Raw genomic sequence first — 18,044 nt, forward strand, 5'->3', positions numbered from 1 at the left:
CTGATAGCTAGGAGCGCCTATCACGTAGCAAGCATTGACTTGAGACTTACTTGGATGATGGCAGCGAGGCAGGTCACTGTCAAGGGTTGGTTCAAGTTACTGAGTGACCCTGCCAAAGAAGAACAATTTGAACTTGGGGGCTTTACTTTATAGTCCCCAGGGGCTTCCCGCCCTTCGGGGCGGACCCCGTACCTGATTCCAAGTGATTGGACTACTTTCCGATCACTTGGATCGATTTCTCCAATGCTGGAGCGGCTCCCTGATCGCTGGGCGGTCCCTAAATGTCCGTTGGCCTTCCTTTGACTTGGCTCCTGCTGGCGCCGTGGAGTCTGGCTTGGCTTTGTTTACCTTAACTGTTGCCATTGTGCCTTGGAATCGCACATTACTATGTAGATGGCTGCTGCATTACTATGTAGATGGCTGCTGGTTTCAGTGCTGTCTGGTTCCTTACAGGCTTCAATACACATGATTTCTGCACTTGCTAGTCTTTGCCTGTGTTGGCTGAATTTCCCTTCAGCTTTTGCGGTTCTCCATTTTAAGTCGGGAAGTGGCCAACTCGGGTGGCTACAGGCATTGGCTGAAGCGGGGGGGGAGAGGAGGAGAGGGGACTGGTGGGGCATGGGCGAGGGGGGGTTTAGGGGGAGCACTATCTGGCAGGTCCGGTCCGCGCGCGGCCGGCGCCATGTTGTATGGGCGACCGCTGCAGGTCGGCGCCATGCGCGGCCACAGGCCCAGCCATTCTCCGGCCATTTTTGGCGCGGGAGCCGGGAGTTTTAGCCGGCGCTGCTGCTAACCCCTCACCAGTCCCGAAATCGCTGAGGATTCGGTGCCAATTTTGGTATCGTAAAATGCCACTGTTGCCATGCCGTCATCAGCACTTAGTCGCAAAATCGGAGAATCCAGCCCTAGAATGAGAGTCTAAATGACAACCATTTTTTAAAATTCATTCACGAGATATGGGTGTCACTGGCTGGGCCAGCATTTATTGCCCATCACTAATTGCGCTCCAGAAGATATTTGAGAGTCAACAACATTTCTGTGGATCTGTGTCACACGAAGGCCAGCCCAGATACCGGCGGTAGTTTGCCTTCCCTGAACTACCAGATGGGGTTTACGACAGTCGACAATGGATTCAAACCTTGGTCCCCAGACCTTGCCCTGAGTCTCTGAATTACCAGTCTAATAACAATACCACTATGCCACCTCCTCCCTTACAATTGTAAAAATCCATCCAGTGGACAAAATAGAGAAGGAAATCCACCATCCTTACTGGTCTGGCATACATGCACAGTAGTATATATTCAGGAGGGAGTTGCCCTGGGAATCCTCAACAATTCTCCGATTCCCATGAAGTCTCATGGCATCAGGTCAAATAAGGGCAAGGAAACCTCTTGCAGTTTACCACATACTGCCCCACTTCCGCCGATGAATCAATACTCTTCCATGTTGAACACTACTGCATAAACACTGAAGGTAGCAAGGGACAGTATGTACTCTGTGTGGGGGACCTCAATGTCTATCACCAAGAGTGACTTTGTAGAACCACCACAGACCAAGCTGGCCAAGTCCTAAAGGACATCGCTGGGTCTGTGGCAGCTAGTGAGGGAACCAACAAGCAAGAACATCTTACTTGACCTCATTCTCACCAGCCTGCCTACTACAGATGCATCTGACCATGACAATGTTGGTAGGAGTGACCACTGCACAGTCCTTGTAGAGACAGAGCTCCATTCTCACATTGAGGATTGCCTCCATCATGTGCTAAATGGGATAGATTTTGAACAGATCTAGCAACTCCAGACTGGGCATCCATGAGGCGCTGTGGGCCAGCAGTAGCAGCAAAATTGTACTCAACCACAATCTGTGACTTCAGGGTCCAGCATGTCCCCAATCTACCATTACCCCACCAAGCAGGAGATCAACCCTGGTTCATGAAGAGTGCAGGAGAAGCACCAGGCATACCTAGAAATCAGGTAACAACCTGTTGAAGCTACAACACAAGACTAATTACGTGCCAAACAGCATAGAGTCGGCATGGAGTTATGGGCGAGGCATTTCAGAACCCCAAAATGTATCGTGGAGTTCAACCAACCTCTCCCTTTAAAGGATTTGTTGCTTTTCCGAGCACACGGCTTTTTCCCTAGGTGTGGAATTACAATTATGGACACGTGGGTTTTTAAACACAAAACACTATTTATTCCATGAACTCAACTTAACATCTTAAATAAACATTGGATCTCTTAACACCCCTTACTTCAAAGATAACTCAGAAAATATTGCAACAGTAAATACTTCCTTAAAATGTTCCTTCAAACTTCCAAGAGACTTAACACCTTTAAACAGTATCACATCAGGTTAAAGGATATATATATATATTTTGTGGAATGGCAGAGATATATTAGCTTGGTTATTTTCAGCTCCAGTACTTTGCTTTTCTTCATGCAACTCTCTGGAAATCCGCAGACACACCCAAATTGCTTTCTCAAACCTGGCTTTCTACTTTTTAATCAGCTCACAGCAAAACAGCCAGGCACTTTTAAACTGCTCTCAACAAAACCAGCCAGGTTCTTTTTTTAGCTGCTCTCAGCAAAACCAGCCAGGTTCTTTTAAAAACTGAAACTAAAAACCTGCAAAGCACCGACTGCAAAATGGCTGAACTGAGCTGAGCCCACCCACTCTATGACATCACTGTTTTCTTAAAGGTACATTGCTTAAACATCCATGTCTTAAAGGCACTCTCGCATGACAATGGTCCCAGATGACCTTAGATTGCTGTCCCCTTTTGAGCGGGAGAGCTGACTGCTGGTGATTTAACCTGAGGATCACCACACCTCGCGCAAGGAGCAAGGTTGAGAAGGCAGGCCTTCGTGAATAACCTCAGCCAAGATGGCAATTGAACCCACCCTGCTGGCTTCACGCTGCGTCATGAACCAGCTGTCTAACCAAGTGAGCTAAACCACTCCCCAAACAGCATAAGCAGCAAGCAAAAGACAGCTAAGTGATCCCATAACCAACGGATCAGGTCTAGGCACTGCTGTACTGCCACATCCAGTCATGAATGGTAGTAGACAAATAAACAACTCGCTGGAGGAGAAGTCTCTACAGTATCCCCATCCTCAACGATGGGGGAGCCCAACGCATCAGTGCAAGACTTAAGGCATTTGCAACAATCTTCAGCCAGAAGTGCCGAGTGGAATAATCTTTTTCAGCCTCCTCTGGAGATCCCCAGCCATCACAGATGCCAGTCTTCAGCCAATTCAAGTTACTCCACGGGATCTTAAGAAATGGCTGAATGCCTGGAGTTTGCAGAGGCTATTGGCCCTAACAATATTCCTGTAAGAGTACTGAAAACTCGTGCTCCAAAACTTGCCACGCCTCTAACAAAGTTGTTCCAGTATTGACAACATGACATATACCCAGTAATATAGAAAATTGCCCAGATATGTCCTTTACACAAAAAGCAGGACAAATCCAATTACCACCCCATCAATCTCCTCTTAATCATCAGTAAAGTGATGGAAGGGGTCATCAACAGTGCTATCAAATGGAACTTGCTTAGCAATAACCTGCTTACTGATGCCCAGTTTGAGTTCCGCCAGGGCCACTCGGTTCCTGACTTCATTACAGCCGTGGTTCAAACATGGACAAAAGAGCTGAACTCCAGAGTGAGAGTGAGTGCCCTTATATAAAGATATAATTTGACCAAGTATGGCATCAAGGAGCCCTAGCAAAACTGGAGCCAATGGGAAGCAGCCGAAGATGGCCCAACGGTCTTCAGCTGCTTCATCAATAACCTTCCTGCCATCATAAGGTCAGAAGTGTGGATGTTCACTGATGATTGCACGATGTTCAGCACCACTGGCAACTTCAGATACTGAAGCAATCCATGTCCAAGTGCAGCGAGCCCTGAACAATATCCTGATAAGTGGGAAGTAATGTTCATGCCGCTTAAGTGTCCGGCAATGACCACCTCCAACAAGTGGGAATCTAACCATCGCCTTTTGACATTCAATGACATTACCATTGATGAATTCCCTACTTCCATTGACCGGAAACTGAACTGTTCTAGTCATATAAATACTGTGGCTGCCATAACGGGTCAGTGGCTAGAATCATAGTATCTCGACAGCGTAGAAGGAGGCTATTTGGCCCATCAAGCCTACACCGACCTTCCGAAAGAGCGCCCCAACTAGGTCTACTAACCCACCCTATCCCTATAACCCCATAACTCACCTAACCTTTGGACACTATGGGCAATTTAGCATGACCAAGCCACGTAACCCACACCTCCTTGGACTGTGGGAGGAAACCGGAGCACCCGGAGAAAACCCACACAGACAAGGGAAAACATACAAACTCCACACAGTCATCATCCGTGACCAAAATTGAACTCGGGTCCCTGATGGTGTGAGGCAGCAGTGCCATTGTGCCACTGTGCCGGTTAGGAATCCTCCGGTGAGTAACTCACCTCCTGGCTCCCAAAGCCTATTCTATCAAGAAGGCACAAGTCAGGAATGCGATGGAATATTCTCCACTCGCCTGAATGTGGGCAGTTCCACCAATCTGACACCATCCAGGAAAAAAGCAGCCCACTTGATTGGGATCACATCCACAAACATTCACTCCCACCACAACTGACGCACAGTAGCTGCAGTGTGTACACCCAGGTACAAGATGCCCTGCATGGACTCACTAAGGCTCCTTAGACAGCACCTCCAATCTCATGAGCATTACTGTCTAGGAAGACAAGGGCAGTAGATCCATGAGAACACCAGCACTTGGAAATTCCACTCCAAGCTATATACTATCCTGACTTGGAAATATATCGCCTTTCCTTCACTTTTGCTGGGTCAAAATCCTGGAACTCCCTCCCTATCAGCACTGTAATAATAATAATGTAGCTACACCACATAAACTGCAGCAGTTCAAGAAGGCAGCTCACCAACAGCTTCTCACGGGAAATGAGAGGGATGGGCAATAAATGCTGGCCTAGCTAGGGACGTCCACATCTCATGAACGAATAATAAAGATACATTTCCTTCATTCAAAAGTTAGAGAATCTTAAGAATTATGCACCTCAGAGAGTTGACTCTATTCAAATGGGATTTCAGGAGACTATTGGGGATTATGCGGGAAGGTGGAGTTGAGTTAGAAGGTCAGCTAAAATCTTACAGAATAGCATGGCAGTTTTGAAGAACCTTGCAGTGTACTCCTATTTCTTATGTTCTTAGAATATATCTAATAATAAGAATTGCTTATTGTCACGAGTAGGCTTCAATGAAGTTACTGTGAAAAGCCCCTAGTCACCACAGTCCGGTGCCTGTTCGGGGAGGCCGGTACGGGAATTGAACCCGCGCTGCTGGCATTGTTCTGCATTACAAGTCAGCTATTTAGCCCACTGTGCTAAACCAGACCCTGTATGAGGAAACTGGGATATATCAGATCTGCTATCCAAAAGGATTGTAATCTTTGATGAGCAATGATTTTTCCCTTCGAACAGGAACCTTATTTGTAAATAGCAACTTGTATTTATGAAATGTCTCGAGGTGCTTCACAGTAGCATTACGCCAATCCACATGAGGAGATATTCGATCAGGTAACCAAAAGCTTGGTCAATCACTATTTGTTGATGCGCCGCTGTCAATGTACTCTGTCGATTACACTTTTGTCTACTATGTACATACTGTGTACTTTCCCTTGGCCGCAGAAAAATACTTTTCACTGTACTTCCTTACATGTGACAAATATCAATCAGTCAATCAATCAAAAAGAAGTAGGGTTTAATGAGTGTCTTAGAGGAGGAGATTAAGGTAGAGAAGTGGAGAGGTGTAAGAAAGGAATTCCAGAGCTGATGTCCTAGAAAACTGAAGGTACAGTTACCAATGGTGGAGCAATTATAATTGGGAGTGCACAAGAGACCCTATGTAGAGGAGCTCAATCTCGAAGGTTGTGGGACTAGAGGAGATTACAAAAATGGGGGCAAGGCCGTGGAGAGATTTGAAAACAAGGATGAGAATTTGAAAATCAGTATATTTATTGACAGGGAGCCAATCTGAATCAGCGTGTAAAGAGTGGTTGGGGAATTGTTGCAAGTCAAGACGAGGGCAACAGAATTTTGGATGACCTCAAGTTTACAGAGGGTAGAATCATTTAGGATTATTGCCAGGGAGAGGAATTGAGTTGGTAGCTCAGGAATGGAGTTTGGAGAAGGCCCAAAAACAAAATGGCTTTAGTATTCCCAGTATTTAATTGGTGTAAATTTCTGCTCATCCAGTACTGGATGTCAGATAAACAGATGATAATTCAGCAATCGTGGAGGAGTCAAGAGAGGTGGTGGTGAGGTAGAGCTGGGAGTCATCAATGTACATGTGAAAACTAATACTGTGCCTTTGGATGATCCGTCAGCAAGGGGCTGCATGCAGATGAGAATCAGGAGCTGCGAAAATAGACCCTTTGGTGCCACCAGAGGTCACTGTAAGGGAGCAGGAAAAGAAGCCATTGCAAGTGATTCTATGACTAATTAAATAGATAAAAATGGAATCATATGCGAGCAGTTCCACCTAGCTAAATGACAGTACAGAAGCATTGGAAGAGAATGGTGTGGTCCATTGTGTCAGAGGCTGTAAACAAATCGAGAAGGATAAGGAGGGAACGTTTTATCTTTGTCATAGTCTAATTCAGGAAAATTTTGCATTCATAAGAAATCTTTTCACCAGGTCGCACACCAGCGTATATTGATCTGCAAAAAGTGGGAGGAACAAGTTGAACTGCGATTATGGCCAGGTTTTTCTGCTTATCTGCTAACTAGCAAGAACAACAATAAATTATATTTCTATAGCTCCTCTAATGTAAAAAGGATCCCACGGAGCTTTCCCGAGGGATTATAAAAATAAAATGTGACACTGAACCACATGAGATATTAAGGTGGACAACCATAAAAAGGAGTGTCTTAAAGGAGGAAAGAGAGACGAGAAGGTTTAGTCAGGGAGTCCCAGCTCAAAGCATGATCACCAACATCAGGAAAGTTGGAATTAGAGGAGCACAGAATTCTCGAAATATTGTAGGACTGGAAGAGACAACAGTGATGGTGACGGGACAGGTCATGGAGGGAAGGATCTGAAAAGAAGGATGAGAATCTTAAAATCGAGGTGTTATTTAAGGGTTGATCAACGAGGCTGGGGTGATGGGTGAAATTGATTTACTGCAAGTTAGACCCTTAAACAACATCTTGATTTTTAAAATTCCCTGCCCAATTTACCTGCTCCGGGGATCCAGGGGCTATCTTCTCCTGCAGTCCTTGCAGCTGCCACTGACATGCTCTTGGTGTTGCCGGGACTGATTGGCCAGCAGATCCAGAGGGTGGGACTTCATTCCCGGTGAAGGGTGGATGACCTACTTAGCCCTTGTTTAGCCACCCCGCAGTGCCTTCCGGCTGTGGGACGGATGGGCCTGAAGCACGTTGGAACCATGCTGACTGTGTTCCCCCTCCCCCACACTCGGTATAATTCAGCCCTAAAGCAATACCTTAGGAATCAAATTCTTTGCACTCTATATTTAAGTGACACAGCTTATTTAGTAGTATTTAATAAATGTATGTCCAGAAGGAAAAATTGGAATCTTGAATTTATTTATAAATCTACGTATCTCGATATCAATCAATTCATTCTGTTAGATGTTTCTTAATCAAAATAATCCCAACAACTCAACAATCAACAAAGAACCATTTCACAATGCTATAAATTGCAATGAACATGTTATAGCCTACAATTCTAGGTCCAACACTCTAAATGCCTCTGGCTCCAAGCACTTGGACTGTTCCACCTATTCATTCCTGCAATACCAGGTTGTGAGGATAATTTCAGTCTCGAGGTAACAGCATGACTAGGAGTTTTAGCATTGGTAGGAGCGAGTTGGAGATGGAAAAAAGTTAACCCCCCCATCCCTTCACTCACCTGTGTCCTAAGATCCAGCATTAACCCTGGGACTGTGTCTTATTGCATTGCCAGCAGCAACCACTGTCTTGGTGCAGTTGCCTGCAATTGGATTGGATTGGATTTGTTTATTGTCACGTGTACCGAGGTGCAGTGAAAAGTATTTTTCTGCTAGCAGCTCAACAGATCATTAAATACATGGGAAGAAAAGGGAAGAAAAGAAAATACATAATAGGGCAACACAACATATACAATGTAACTAAATAAGCAATGGAGAGCTGCCAGCAGCTCTGATATTCCAGCAGCTCTCGAGGACAGGATTTCACCCTAATCGTGTGGGAGGCCCACCGCTGGCTTGTTAATTGCCTCATGGGAACTTAATTGCACCAGAACCTTCGGAAGCGACAGGGGTTCTTGTCGGTTCCCCAACCGATGGGGAGGATTCGCGTCGCTGGAACAAATTCCAGTCTATTGTTTTTCCGAGAACTGATACTCCACTGCCAAAACTGACAACCTATTTGCATTCATTAGAAATATCATCTGAGTGAGTGATGCAATGAGCTGAATGTACAACCAAGAAGTCCATGAACAATAACTCAAATGAATGGTTGTGCGACATCATTCAAGGGTATTTCTATCCATGAATTGTGTGCTGATCTTAATGGCTTGCACTTTTGTAGTCAGCGGTGATGCGATGTTGCCTGCAACTGACCTTGATGAAAGGTGTCGGCAAAGATCTAGCAATCTCTGTGGCTTAGATTTCCCCTTTCCCAACTTTAATTTGAATCTGGCGTCAAGCCAAGGGGATCTTCAAGTCTAGCAACAGTGATATCATCCGGCAGGGTAAACAGCCAACCACGTTGGAACATCCTCACAGCCAACAAATCAGGGAGTTAAAATGTACTGATTTTCCTTCACTTTTAATTACATTTTACAGAGAGCAAAATAAATGCTTGGGGAAAATACACGAGAAGCTGAAATATCCAAAATTCTTTAAAACAATTTATTAACTTCTTTTAAAATCAGTCTGGAAAAATGTGACTTTATACAAATATGAAATTAGTTTTCCAGGGCCAGAGAGGTTCTTCAGTACTCAATACATCATTAAAAACCCAATTACATTTCATTGACCAGGCCTGACGTTTTCGGGACAACTTAACAGCATTATATGGGGGCCAGTTTAGCTCATTTGGCTAGAAAGCTGGTTCAGGATGCGCTCAGCAGCACAGGTCATCTTGTTATGTAGGACTAGGGCGACTTTACCTTTGGGGGCTGGTTTAGCTCAGTTGGCTGGACAGCTGATTTGTGATGGAGAGTGAGGCCAACAGCGCGGATTCAATTCCCGTACCGATTGAGATCATTCATGAAGGCCCCGCCTTCTCAACCTTACCCCTCGCCTGAGGTGTGGTGATCCTCAGGTTAAATCACCAACAAAGGGGGAAGTAGCCTATGGTCAACTGGCGACTTTACCTTTACCTTTAATTGATCACAGTCTGTGGGAACTGCAACAGTGGAGAAACCTAGAATTACTGACAGCACCTTCTGAATTTCTGCATTCAACTGCACACGTGCAGATTCCAAAGGTTGCTGTAGGTTTCAGAGACGACGGTTTCACTGTCATTACTGCTGCTAAATCTGGGCCAAGATGCTACAAGTAGATTAAGATGAAAACATTAATATTCGTCATAAAACATCACTTCATGATATCAAGCTTAATAGGTAAAATGATATCTCAAGGCTTTACAATGAACACAAGTACATTAATATCCATATATTGCACTAAGCTAATGGAATTCAGTCTTGCATTCCTTTTGAAAATAGGTACTCTGAAGTGCCCTTATCCTCCCTATAAACATCCGTGAAATGAGGTGTCACCTTAACTTAATTTGTAATTCATTCCAAAATATTAAAATTAAATGGAAAATATGCCTAGTAAATGTTAAAAATATGGTTGTAGAGTTGAGTAGTGAATTAAAGTAAAACACCATCTGAAGGTAATTACCGTTACATTCTTATGTCATTGCTATATTCTTATTGAGTCAAATTGTTGACCTATTTAGTATGCAAATTGCAGAAACAGAGCTTCTTCTGTGCATCAAAAGTAAAATTAAAGAAGATGTTGAAAGCTTGCACATTGTATTTGAGCCTCCGAGTGTGGAGATAGATAAGTCTGATTGCTGGAATGAAAGAGGATAAAATGTAAAGATCATCTTTCTAGAAATAGCCTTCCTGGAATAAACTGGAAACTGTTAACTTTGCCATATATAGGGGCTGGCTGCACAGAGCTGCAGCAGACCTCGGGGAGGTTGTTGAAAGCTCAGCCTTCCTCCCCTCCCCTTTTAATGAATCAGAGACTTTGGATTGAAATTGAAAACTCTACTAATGTCATTGTCTCCTTCTGTATCAGCAGGTTCCGGAGAGGTTCTTGGAAGTGGCTCAGATCACATTACGAGAGTTTTTCAATGCCATTGTTGCAGGCAAAGACGTTGATCCTTCCTGGAAGAAGGCCATCTACAAGGTCATTTGCAAGCTGGACAGCGAGGTCCCGGAGGTTTTCAAATCTCCAAACTGCCTACAAGAGCTACTACATGAGTAAAGATGCCGAGAGCCATCTGAATGTATCAGATGTAATATACCCCTTATGTTCTGATGTCCAATCCTTGTATTGTTGCTTTTCTCAGCTCTGATTTGTTCATTTTCCCCCTAATGTTTTACCCTTTTACATTTGACCTTGTAAGAAGATTATTCACCACAGCCTTGAACCCACAAAAACTGATACCTGAACCCTACTGTTTTTGAAGATTAGATTTGATTTGATTTGGTTCACTGAAGGAAAAAACTGAAGTGTGAGAGTGTACTTTTATTTTTTATTTCTAGGTAGGATATTACACCTAAAGTAATCTGCTCTGTCAGACCGAAGGATTTATTAATGATTACTTGTGGCAAATGGCAAATAACTATGACATCATTTGGACAATCAAGTAGCTGTCATAGGATACAACACTACACACTAGGAGGGTTTCACCCAGCTATATCATTATAAGAGATGTCTAAACCTGCTATTGTTTTGCTCTCAGGTAAAATACCACTTGATCTTTGCCCCAGAGTAGTATGCACCATATTGTCAAACCTTACCGGTGTCCTTTCTAAATCTACATTACCACCACCTTTGCAAATGACAAATGTTTGATTCTTCAGCCTTTAACTGATATTGCTCTTTGTGCTGACCCTTATCTTACAACCAGCTATTGCTTCCTCACTGAAATTAACTATTCCTGCCAAGATTCGTTATTTTTTTTTCCACCAAAACTGGTCACTTCATGAGACTGAACAATTCCAAAACTGGCTTCCTGAGACTGAACAATTCTGCTTTCTCACAGTGACCGAGAATCGGGTTTCAGTGCACTTCTAATGATTCCAAATTAATTCTGTAAAAGTTAATCGCTCACCAGACCACCAAGGCTAGGTTTTACCCTCCAGTGAGAGTGAGAAAAGAAAATGCTGTTAGTTTTTACTGAATTGTGATTTTAAAAAAAATAAATAAAAATTCTTAAATGTTTCTATTTGGCTATCCAGTCAGCCTGGTGTTCATTAGCACCAGTTTGCATTAAACCGGCAGCTGAGATTTTTTTTATGGAGTTATTGATGTACTCCGTTAATATTACTTTTTATTTACTGAAGCAATTGTACTGTACCCAGTTCTTGAGTACCCTGTAAACTGACAGATTTTCAAAGCAAGAAATGTGCTGTGAACTTTATTGGAGACTTTTTCTGGCTCTGCTGCTTAAAGTAATACTAATGTAACACTTTGCGTTGCATAGTATCACTGAAGAAAGGGAACTTGAAAATTGAATTGAATTAATGAGAATGTGTCAGTTTACCACTTCCGAAACCATGGAAAGACATCAGATTGTCATTGTATAAATTAGAGGGAATCCATTCAGGTACAAAAAGAGAGAGAGAAAAAATCTCAAATGCAAAAAAAAAAAATGTGCTTTAAGGTGCAAAACATTATGAGAGTACTGTTGAGTGCATTATTGTAATTAGAATACAGATTATTTGTGAAAATGGTTGTTTGTACATAGTGTGCAAATATTCTATTGACACGGAAAATTGCATGTGCATAAACATGCCATACTGTTAGCATCAGTTTTAAACTAAATTGCGCACCACAGGGAATTTGAGGCTGTGACCAGATTTAATCTGATTTCTTGTTCACTGAAACTATATGAAAGAAATTACATTCTGTTTTAAATCATTTGCAAGGACATCTATAGTATTAAATCTGATTTGACGCCACTTCACAAATAGCAAGATTCATCCTCCTCATCCCATTATCTTCTGTAGCAGTTTGGTTTTTATGTTGACCGTGACTGCTGAAAGCGTCTTGAGTCACTAGATGAAGAGAACATGTTGAACCGTGTACAATCTTTAAAAATTTATATATAATATATATACATATTTACGCAGTCGTACTGCAATTGCCCTCATTAGCCTGATTTAATTGTCATTGGAGTGTGACCTTTAATAGTAGTGTATTTATTTTATTTGCCAACAAATTACTACTGAGAGCAAACTTCTATATATAACTTTGTGATCTATAGCTGTATCTGTGCCAGCTTATTTGACTTTAAACCAATCCATTTTGATCATACACATTTTGAATCAATCAGATCCACCAACCAGCATATTGACAAGATATTTTAAAATGACTATCCTGAGGTATAATGAACTGTTAGAACTGGATTTGAATATAGCCACTCTGCCTTTAATTGCAGTTTCTGATGAAATGATGAAGCATGCAAGTGTGCACTTTCCGAAAACACAATTTAAGATATATTAAAGGATTGGCATAATTATTGCACCTTTTTGTAACGTGTCTAGATAGAATGATGTTTCAACTTGCCAGCTCACCACAATCCAGTGATTCATTGGTACAAAAGACAACTATGCTGATCTCTTGTTACAATGCTCGATCCCTGGAACAAGAGGGCAAAATGGATCTGTTCCGGTTTCTGCCTTAGTTAAAACTGATTCATGTCAAACCTACTGGTTTATGGTGTGTTACAGATTTCTTTTTGTCTAATTGGGAAATCAAACCTACACAACTCAATGTTAAATGAGTTGTGTCATCAGGAATTTCTGGTGTGCAAGCTGGAAATTCCTGATTGTAAGCAGTGATTCACTCAACAATTTCCAGGCTGCAGAAAGGCTGATATTGCATTATAATTTTGTTCAATAAATATTATCAGAAACAGTAAGTTCCCAATCCACTACCTTAGACAATACTAAATTGAAGTATAGTTAGTTAGAATGGCTTAGACCATTCTAAACTGTTAACCACAATTGGTCATCACCTGACTCTTCTCAGCAAAATGGCCTTGTCACTTTATGGTACGTCCATAATTGTTTTTATCCTTTCACTGGCATTGATCTATATTTAGGGTTGAAATAAAACCACTCCAGGATATACAAAGATAAATTTAGGATTTCTGTGTAATTTTTCCCTCTATTTTACATAAATCATACATGAATTCTTCATGCAGTTCAACAATACTGAACTCTATTTTCAACTTGTGGATCTGTTGGTTAAATGGCATCTGCAGGTCTGTATTTTCACTGTAAACATCAGCACTGAGTATTCAAGATTAGAACTGGACAAACGTGCATCACTGCAGAATTTGCATTCAGCATAATCTGAATAAATTAAGACTGAGTTAATTTAAAACTGGGTACAAAAACTGTTCAGGCTATGGAGCCTTGTACGTTGGATTTCAACATTAAAACCCTATAATGCCCTATAGAATGTACAAATACATCAATACTTTCTGGAACATATTTGGAAAAAATTGTACAGTACATTTTCAAACTTTAAAACAAAACGTAATCCCAATTTTTGATGTAATTTTTAATAATTTTATGAGGTAGGGATTATGTTGGCAAGCTACTGTACTTTGAGTAGATGAATAATGAGGATCAAAATGATTTATATAGTAAAGGTTTAGCATTTGTTAGAAACCAAGAGGAGAATGTGGTACAATAACGTAAATTAACCATTCATATTGATAATGATGTAGCACTGGAGCATTAATGGAATTCGTTATTTTTGATTTATTTTGCACAGAAGTGTTGCTTACAGCCTCAAGAGGTTATAAAATCAGAATTTGTCATAAAAAAGAAAATTTCAACTTTACTGCAGCAAAAACACTTAGCCAATGCAAGGATTAAATGTTTTTTTTATTAAAATTCTATACTAAACTTACCATCATGTAGGGCAGATAATAACTGGAACCGAGCGGCCTATTGTCAATTTAATAATTCAAGGTTCATGGAATTACAAAATTGTGTTTTTGGTTTACCTAATTTGTTCATGGTTCAATTCAATCTGAAAATTGGAGTTCTCTGAAGATGAGCAGAGCACTTAAAATCTTCGAATATACAAAATTTTATGTATTTTCTACATTTACAATTTAAAAGCTGTTAAGAGTGTGAGTACCCCCAATGCTACAGTTTAACTAGTTGTAAGTGCAGTTGATGGATAGAAATGCAGGGAAGCAATTAATGTCGGCACATAGCCTTAAAACCTGCTGACTTCAAATTAACAGCACAATGCCTGCAATGCCCTGTCATTATTATAAAGCACTTGCAGTATCTGCAGACTTTAGGCAATGCAGACAATAGCAACGGAGTGCCAATGTATTCACTATGCATCTAAACCAAGTCTGTCTTTTTAATTTTGGTGTGCCCCAAAGTGCTGAATGTTTTATTTTGGTTGCATTCTACACTCTTCCTCGGCCCTGCCTGACAGAATTATGTACCAGTCACTCAGTCTCAATTAGTACTGACATGTTGTGACAATGAAATTTGAAATCAAACTTGTCTAATGAAATTAGTCATGAGTATTGGTGGTCCTATTATTGGACTGACCTTGAAGAATACAAGCTAACAGTTCTGTCCTGACATTACAATGTGGTCCCAATTAGAGGGGCAATGATTATTATAAACAGAGTAAAGGGCCCTACCACCTTGTTTAATTGTTTTGGAGATTAGAGGATAATGTGTGTAAGATTGGTCAAATAATTGAATTGTGCACAAGATTGCAAACGTTATCATATACCCTGGCATTTTGTAACAAAAAAAAACAATTGGATTCAAAAGAATTTCAGTACCTCTATTCTGTAATGATTGCACCGCTGGTCTAATAGGAGAGTTTTGTAATATGATTTTAATAAAGGCACGTTCAACAGTCTAATTGTAATTCCATTTAAACTAATTTCTCTTTGTGCAGTATATAAAGAATGTTCTGGAAATTTTATTTGAACTGGAATGCTTTTACGAGAGCCATAATGCCTTTGTGCCTCCAGCTACATTTTCCTTACAAACCTGAGATTATCTCGATTGCTTCACAAGGTTTTCTGTCATTATACTGGCATACACTTTACGTATTCATGATGTAACAGCTACAAGAGGCAGGAGATCAGATGTTTTAGAATGGAAATTTATATAGTTTATTATGAGCTCATGATGGATGCTATATCTGTAAATTAATTCCCGTTTTCCGTACTCTTATTGCTAATAGAAATTTAACATTGCATATAAACCTGAGGTGATATCCTGTGCCTAGACCTTAAATGCACCAGCTTGAAGGATACAGACACCTTCAATTTACCAATTTTCCACATAGACAATTGTTCTTGTGCCTTCTGTGGCTGAACATTTCGTGTTTTGGAATTCTTGAGGTTTTCCTTTTTATTCATAACCCACTGCAATAAATGCCAGATTTTTTTCCCTGCAGTTTACCGTGATGGTAATAGCTATGCACATATTGTATCTTTATAAAAATTAAACAGCTGGAAAAAAATTTTTGAAGAGAATTTTTAGAACAGTTTGATAAAGCAAATTATTTTTTCCTCTTCGACTGCTCGGCATTCGAGTTTGGGAAATCTTGTAGAGAAGCCAATTTTTTGTAACTGTGGTGCAGATTTTGTGTTTTCATAGATTATAAAAAGTAGTATAGAAGCAATATTTCATATGATGTGTTTTACGTGTGAAGTGAAAGCTGATTTTTCCCTTTAGATGGACAACTTTTCTATTTTAGACTTGCTGAAAATATGTTTTGTGAAGAGAATGTTTTATTGTGACCTCTGTGACACTTATATTTATGACTATTGCAGGATTTGTCGCAGAGAATGTTCACAGTAGTGAAAAATTTACATGGCAGACATTGAGTTGTAGTATTTAAATCGTATGAGGTATTTGCTCACATATTTTGTTGCAGTTAGATTATGCCTCAGAATATCAAAAGCTGGTAATCGCTTTAAGTTTCTGAACTAAATATTTTTGATTTTTTAAACATGCTGTTGTAAAGTAACTGCATTAAAAATATGTGGGTAAATACAAAGAAGTTTAAAAAGGGAGCCCTCGAGAAATGCTAACCTTAAATTACCATTTTTCACTGAATTTGTTTTGCATCCTTTTTTCTTCCTCTTATATTTTTCAACTAATCACCTTTCACATCCGATTTATGTTGCGAAACATATTGCTATCACAGGAAATACAATGCATGATGTGATACTGATCAAAAGTATGTATTTAATTTCCTTTGAAAAATACCTATTGCCATTTTCCCCTCAAATGTAATTTCATTACCCCTTGGAACTCTTATTATATTTATAAAAATTCTTTGACATTCACTTCATGGTTTATTGTATTCAAAATCCACAAATTCTGCGCTAATTACTCATTATGACTTCTGTATCTTGTAAAATATTTACAGAATGTATATTGCATCTACCCAGTAAATAAATGAGTAACTGGATGAATCCTGAGACCTTTCTTGTGGTGATGTCAGTGGCACAGAAATCAACAGCTACAGCAAAAGCACATGCACTTGTAAATTATGTAATTTACCCAAATCCTGACCACGTATGATCTTTTTTTTTAAGTGGTAGTTTAATGTTGACCTGTTTTCTGAGAACTCCCTTCAAATTTAATGATAAGGGAGATGGCTATTTTGGAAATGGTTACTGTGTATTGCACTTCTATTGCAGAATGTGAAATTGAATGAAACACGCTCATCTTGTCATAGAGAACTGTGGGATATGAACTGCCTGCGATGAAAACGCTTGTATGTATATGGTTGCAGAAAAGTGACAAAAACACTGCCTTTATATTATTTAGCAATATGTTGTACATAACATTATGCTCCTTTTTGTATTAAATACCCGTTAATTTGAAAATAGTGCAGTAATTGAAACTGACCTAGTCAGTGTTTTTGATTTTTTTTTCTAGCTAGAAACCATTTTGATTGTGGAATTTTGTTGTTGTTGTCAATTGTTCTGAAACTTTGCATAATTTATTGGTTTTTAATTTATCATAATTTATTTGAAGGTGTACAATTTTGTATTACCAGGGATGTACTGTAATAATTGATCATATAATGAAATGATAGCCCTGTCCATGTTATAGGGGTGCAGTAGCCAACTGACTTAAGCAATCCTTATTAAATTCTGCTTGGCAGCTACTAAATTTTGAAGATGAAACCTTTTGTTCAATAACTGATTTTATTTTGTGTGTTTTAAGCTTTTTTGTATGGTATCCAGACTTTTACCTTTGCTTTGTACCACCTACAGACTACAGTAGTTCAATTGCCTTGTGTGCCTTCCATTCTTCTCTAAACTGAATGTATGTGCAGTATATATGCAAGCTTGTGCAGAATAAATATAATTCCAGATACACGTTTGCACTTATTTTGTGTTTGCTTTCCACAAGTTTTTAGTTTTTGTGGTTGAAAGCTTTCATTCACACTTAAAGAGCAACTGAAAGAAGTTCATACAAGAAGCTGAACCTGAGCAGTAGGAGTTTTAATGTTCTTATACTACAGAGCCTTTATCTGTGCTTTTATTTTCTTGTTTGGATGTTAATGTGGAGAAAATCATCAGTAAATAACCACGGTTTGTTTAAAATTTTTTTTAACTTCACTAGTGCGGGAGAAACCCCATTTGAATGCATAAATTGCAACGGCGCAGGACCTGCTCCCAAGGAAATCCCAGGCAGTGTTTAAAAATTATTTTACTTATTCTGGAAGCAGTGGATATGGACAATTGATAAAAC

At 40.2% G+C, this 18,044-nt stretch overlaps 1 protein-coding gene across 4 annotated transcripts in view; it reads left to right on the forward strand.

Moving 5' to 3' along the window:
- prox1a (prospero homeobox 1a) overlaps positions 1-17,666 on the forward strand; it is a 151,779-nt gene extending 134,113 nt beyond the window's left edge. For 2 of the 4 annotated variants that reach the window (XM_072508938.1, XM_072508959.1), the window contains one exon: positions 10,339-17,666. In XM_072508938.1, the coding sequence (XP_072365039.1) occupies positions 10,339-10,527 (189 nt within the window). In that variant the 3' untranslated portion in view covers positions 10,528-17,666. The remainder of the gene's footprint in view (positions 1-10,338) is intronic. The other 2 variants (XM_072508949.1, XM_072508970.1) reach the window with 1 other exon arrangement.
- The last annotated feature ends 378 nt before the right edge of the window (positions 17,667-18,044 follow it).

The sequence above is a fragment of the Scyliorhinus torazame genome, chromosome 1, assembly GCF_047496885.1.
Source record: "Scyliorhinus torazame isolate Kashiwa2021f chromosome 1, sScyTor2.1, whole genome shotgun sequence".
NCBI classification, from domain to species: domain Eukaryota; kingdom Metazoa; phylum Chordata; class Chondrichthyes; order Carcharhiniformes; family Scyliorhinidae; genus Scyliorhinus; species Scyliorhinus torazame.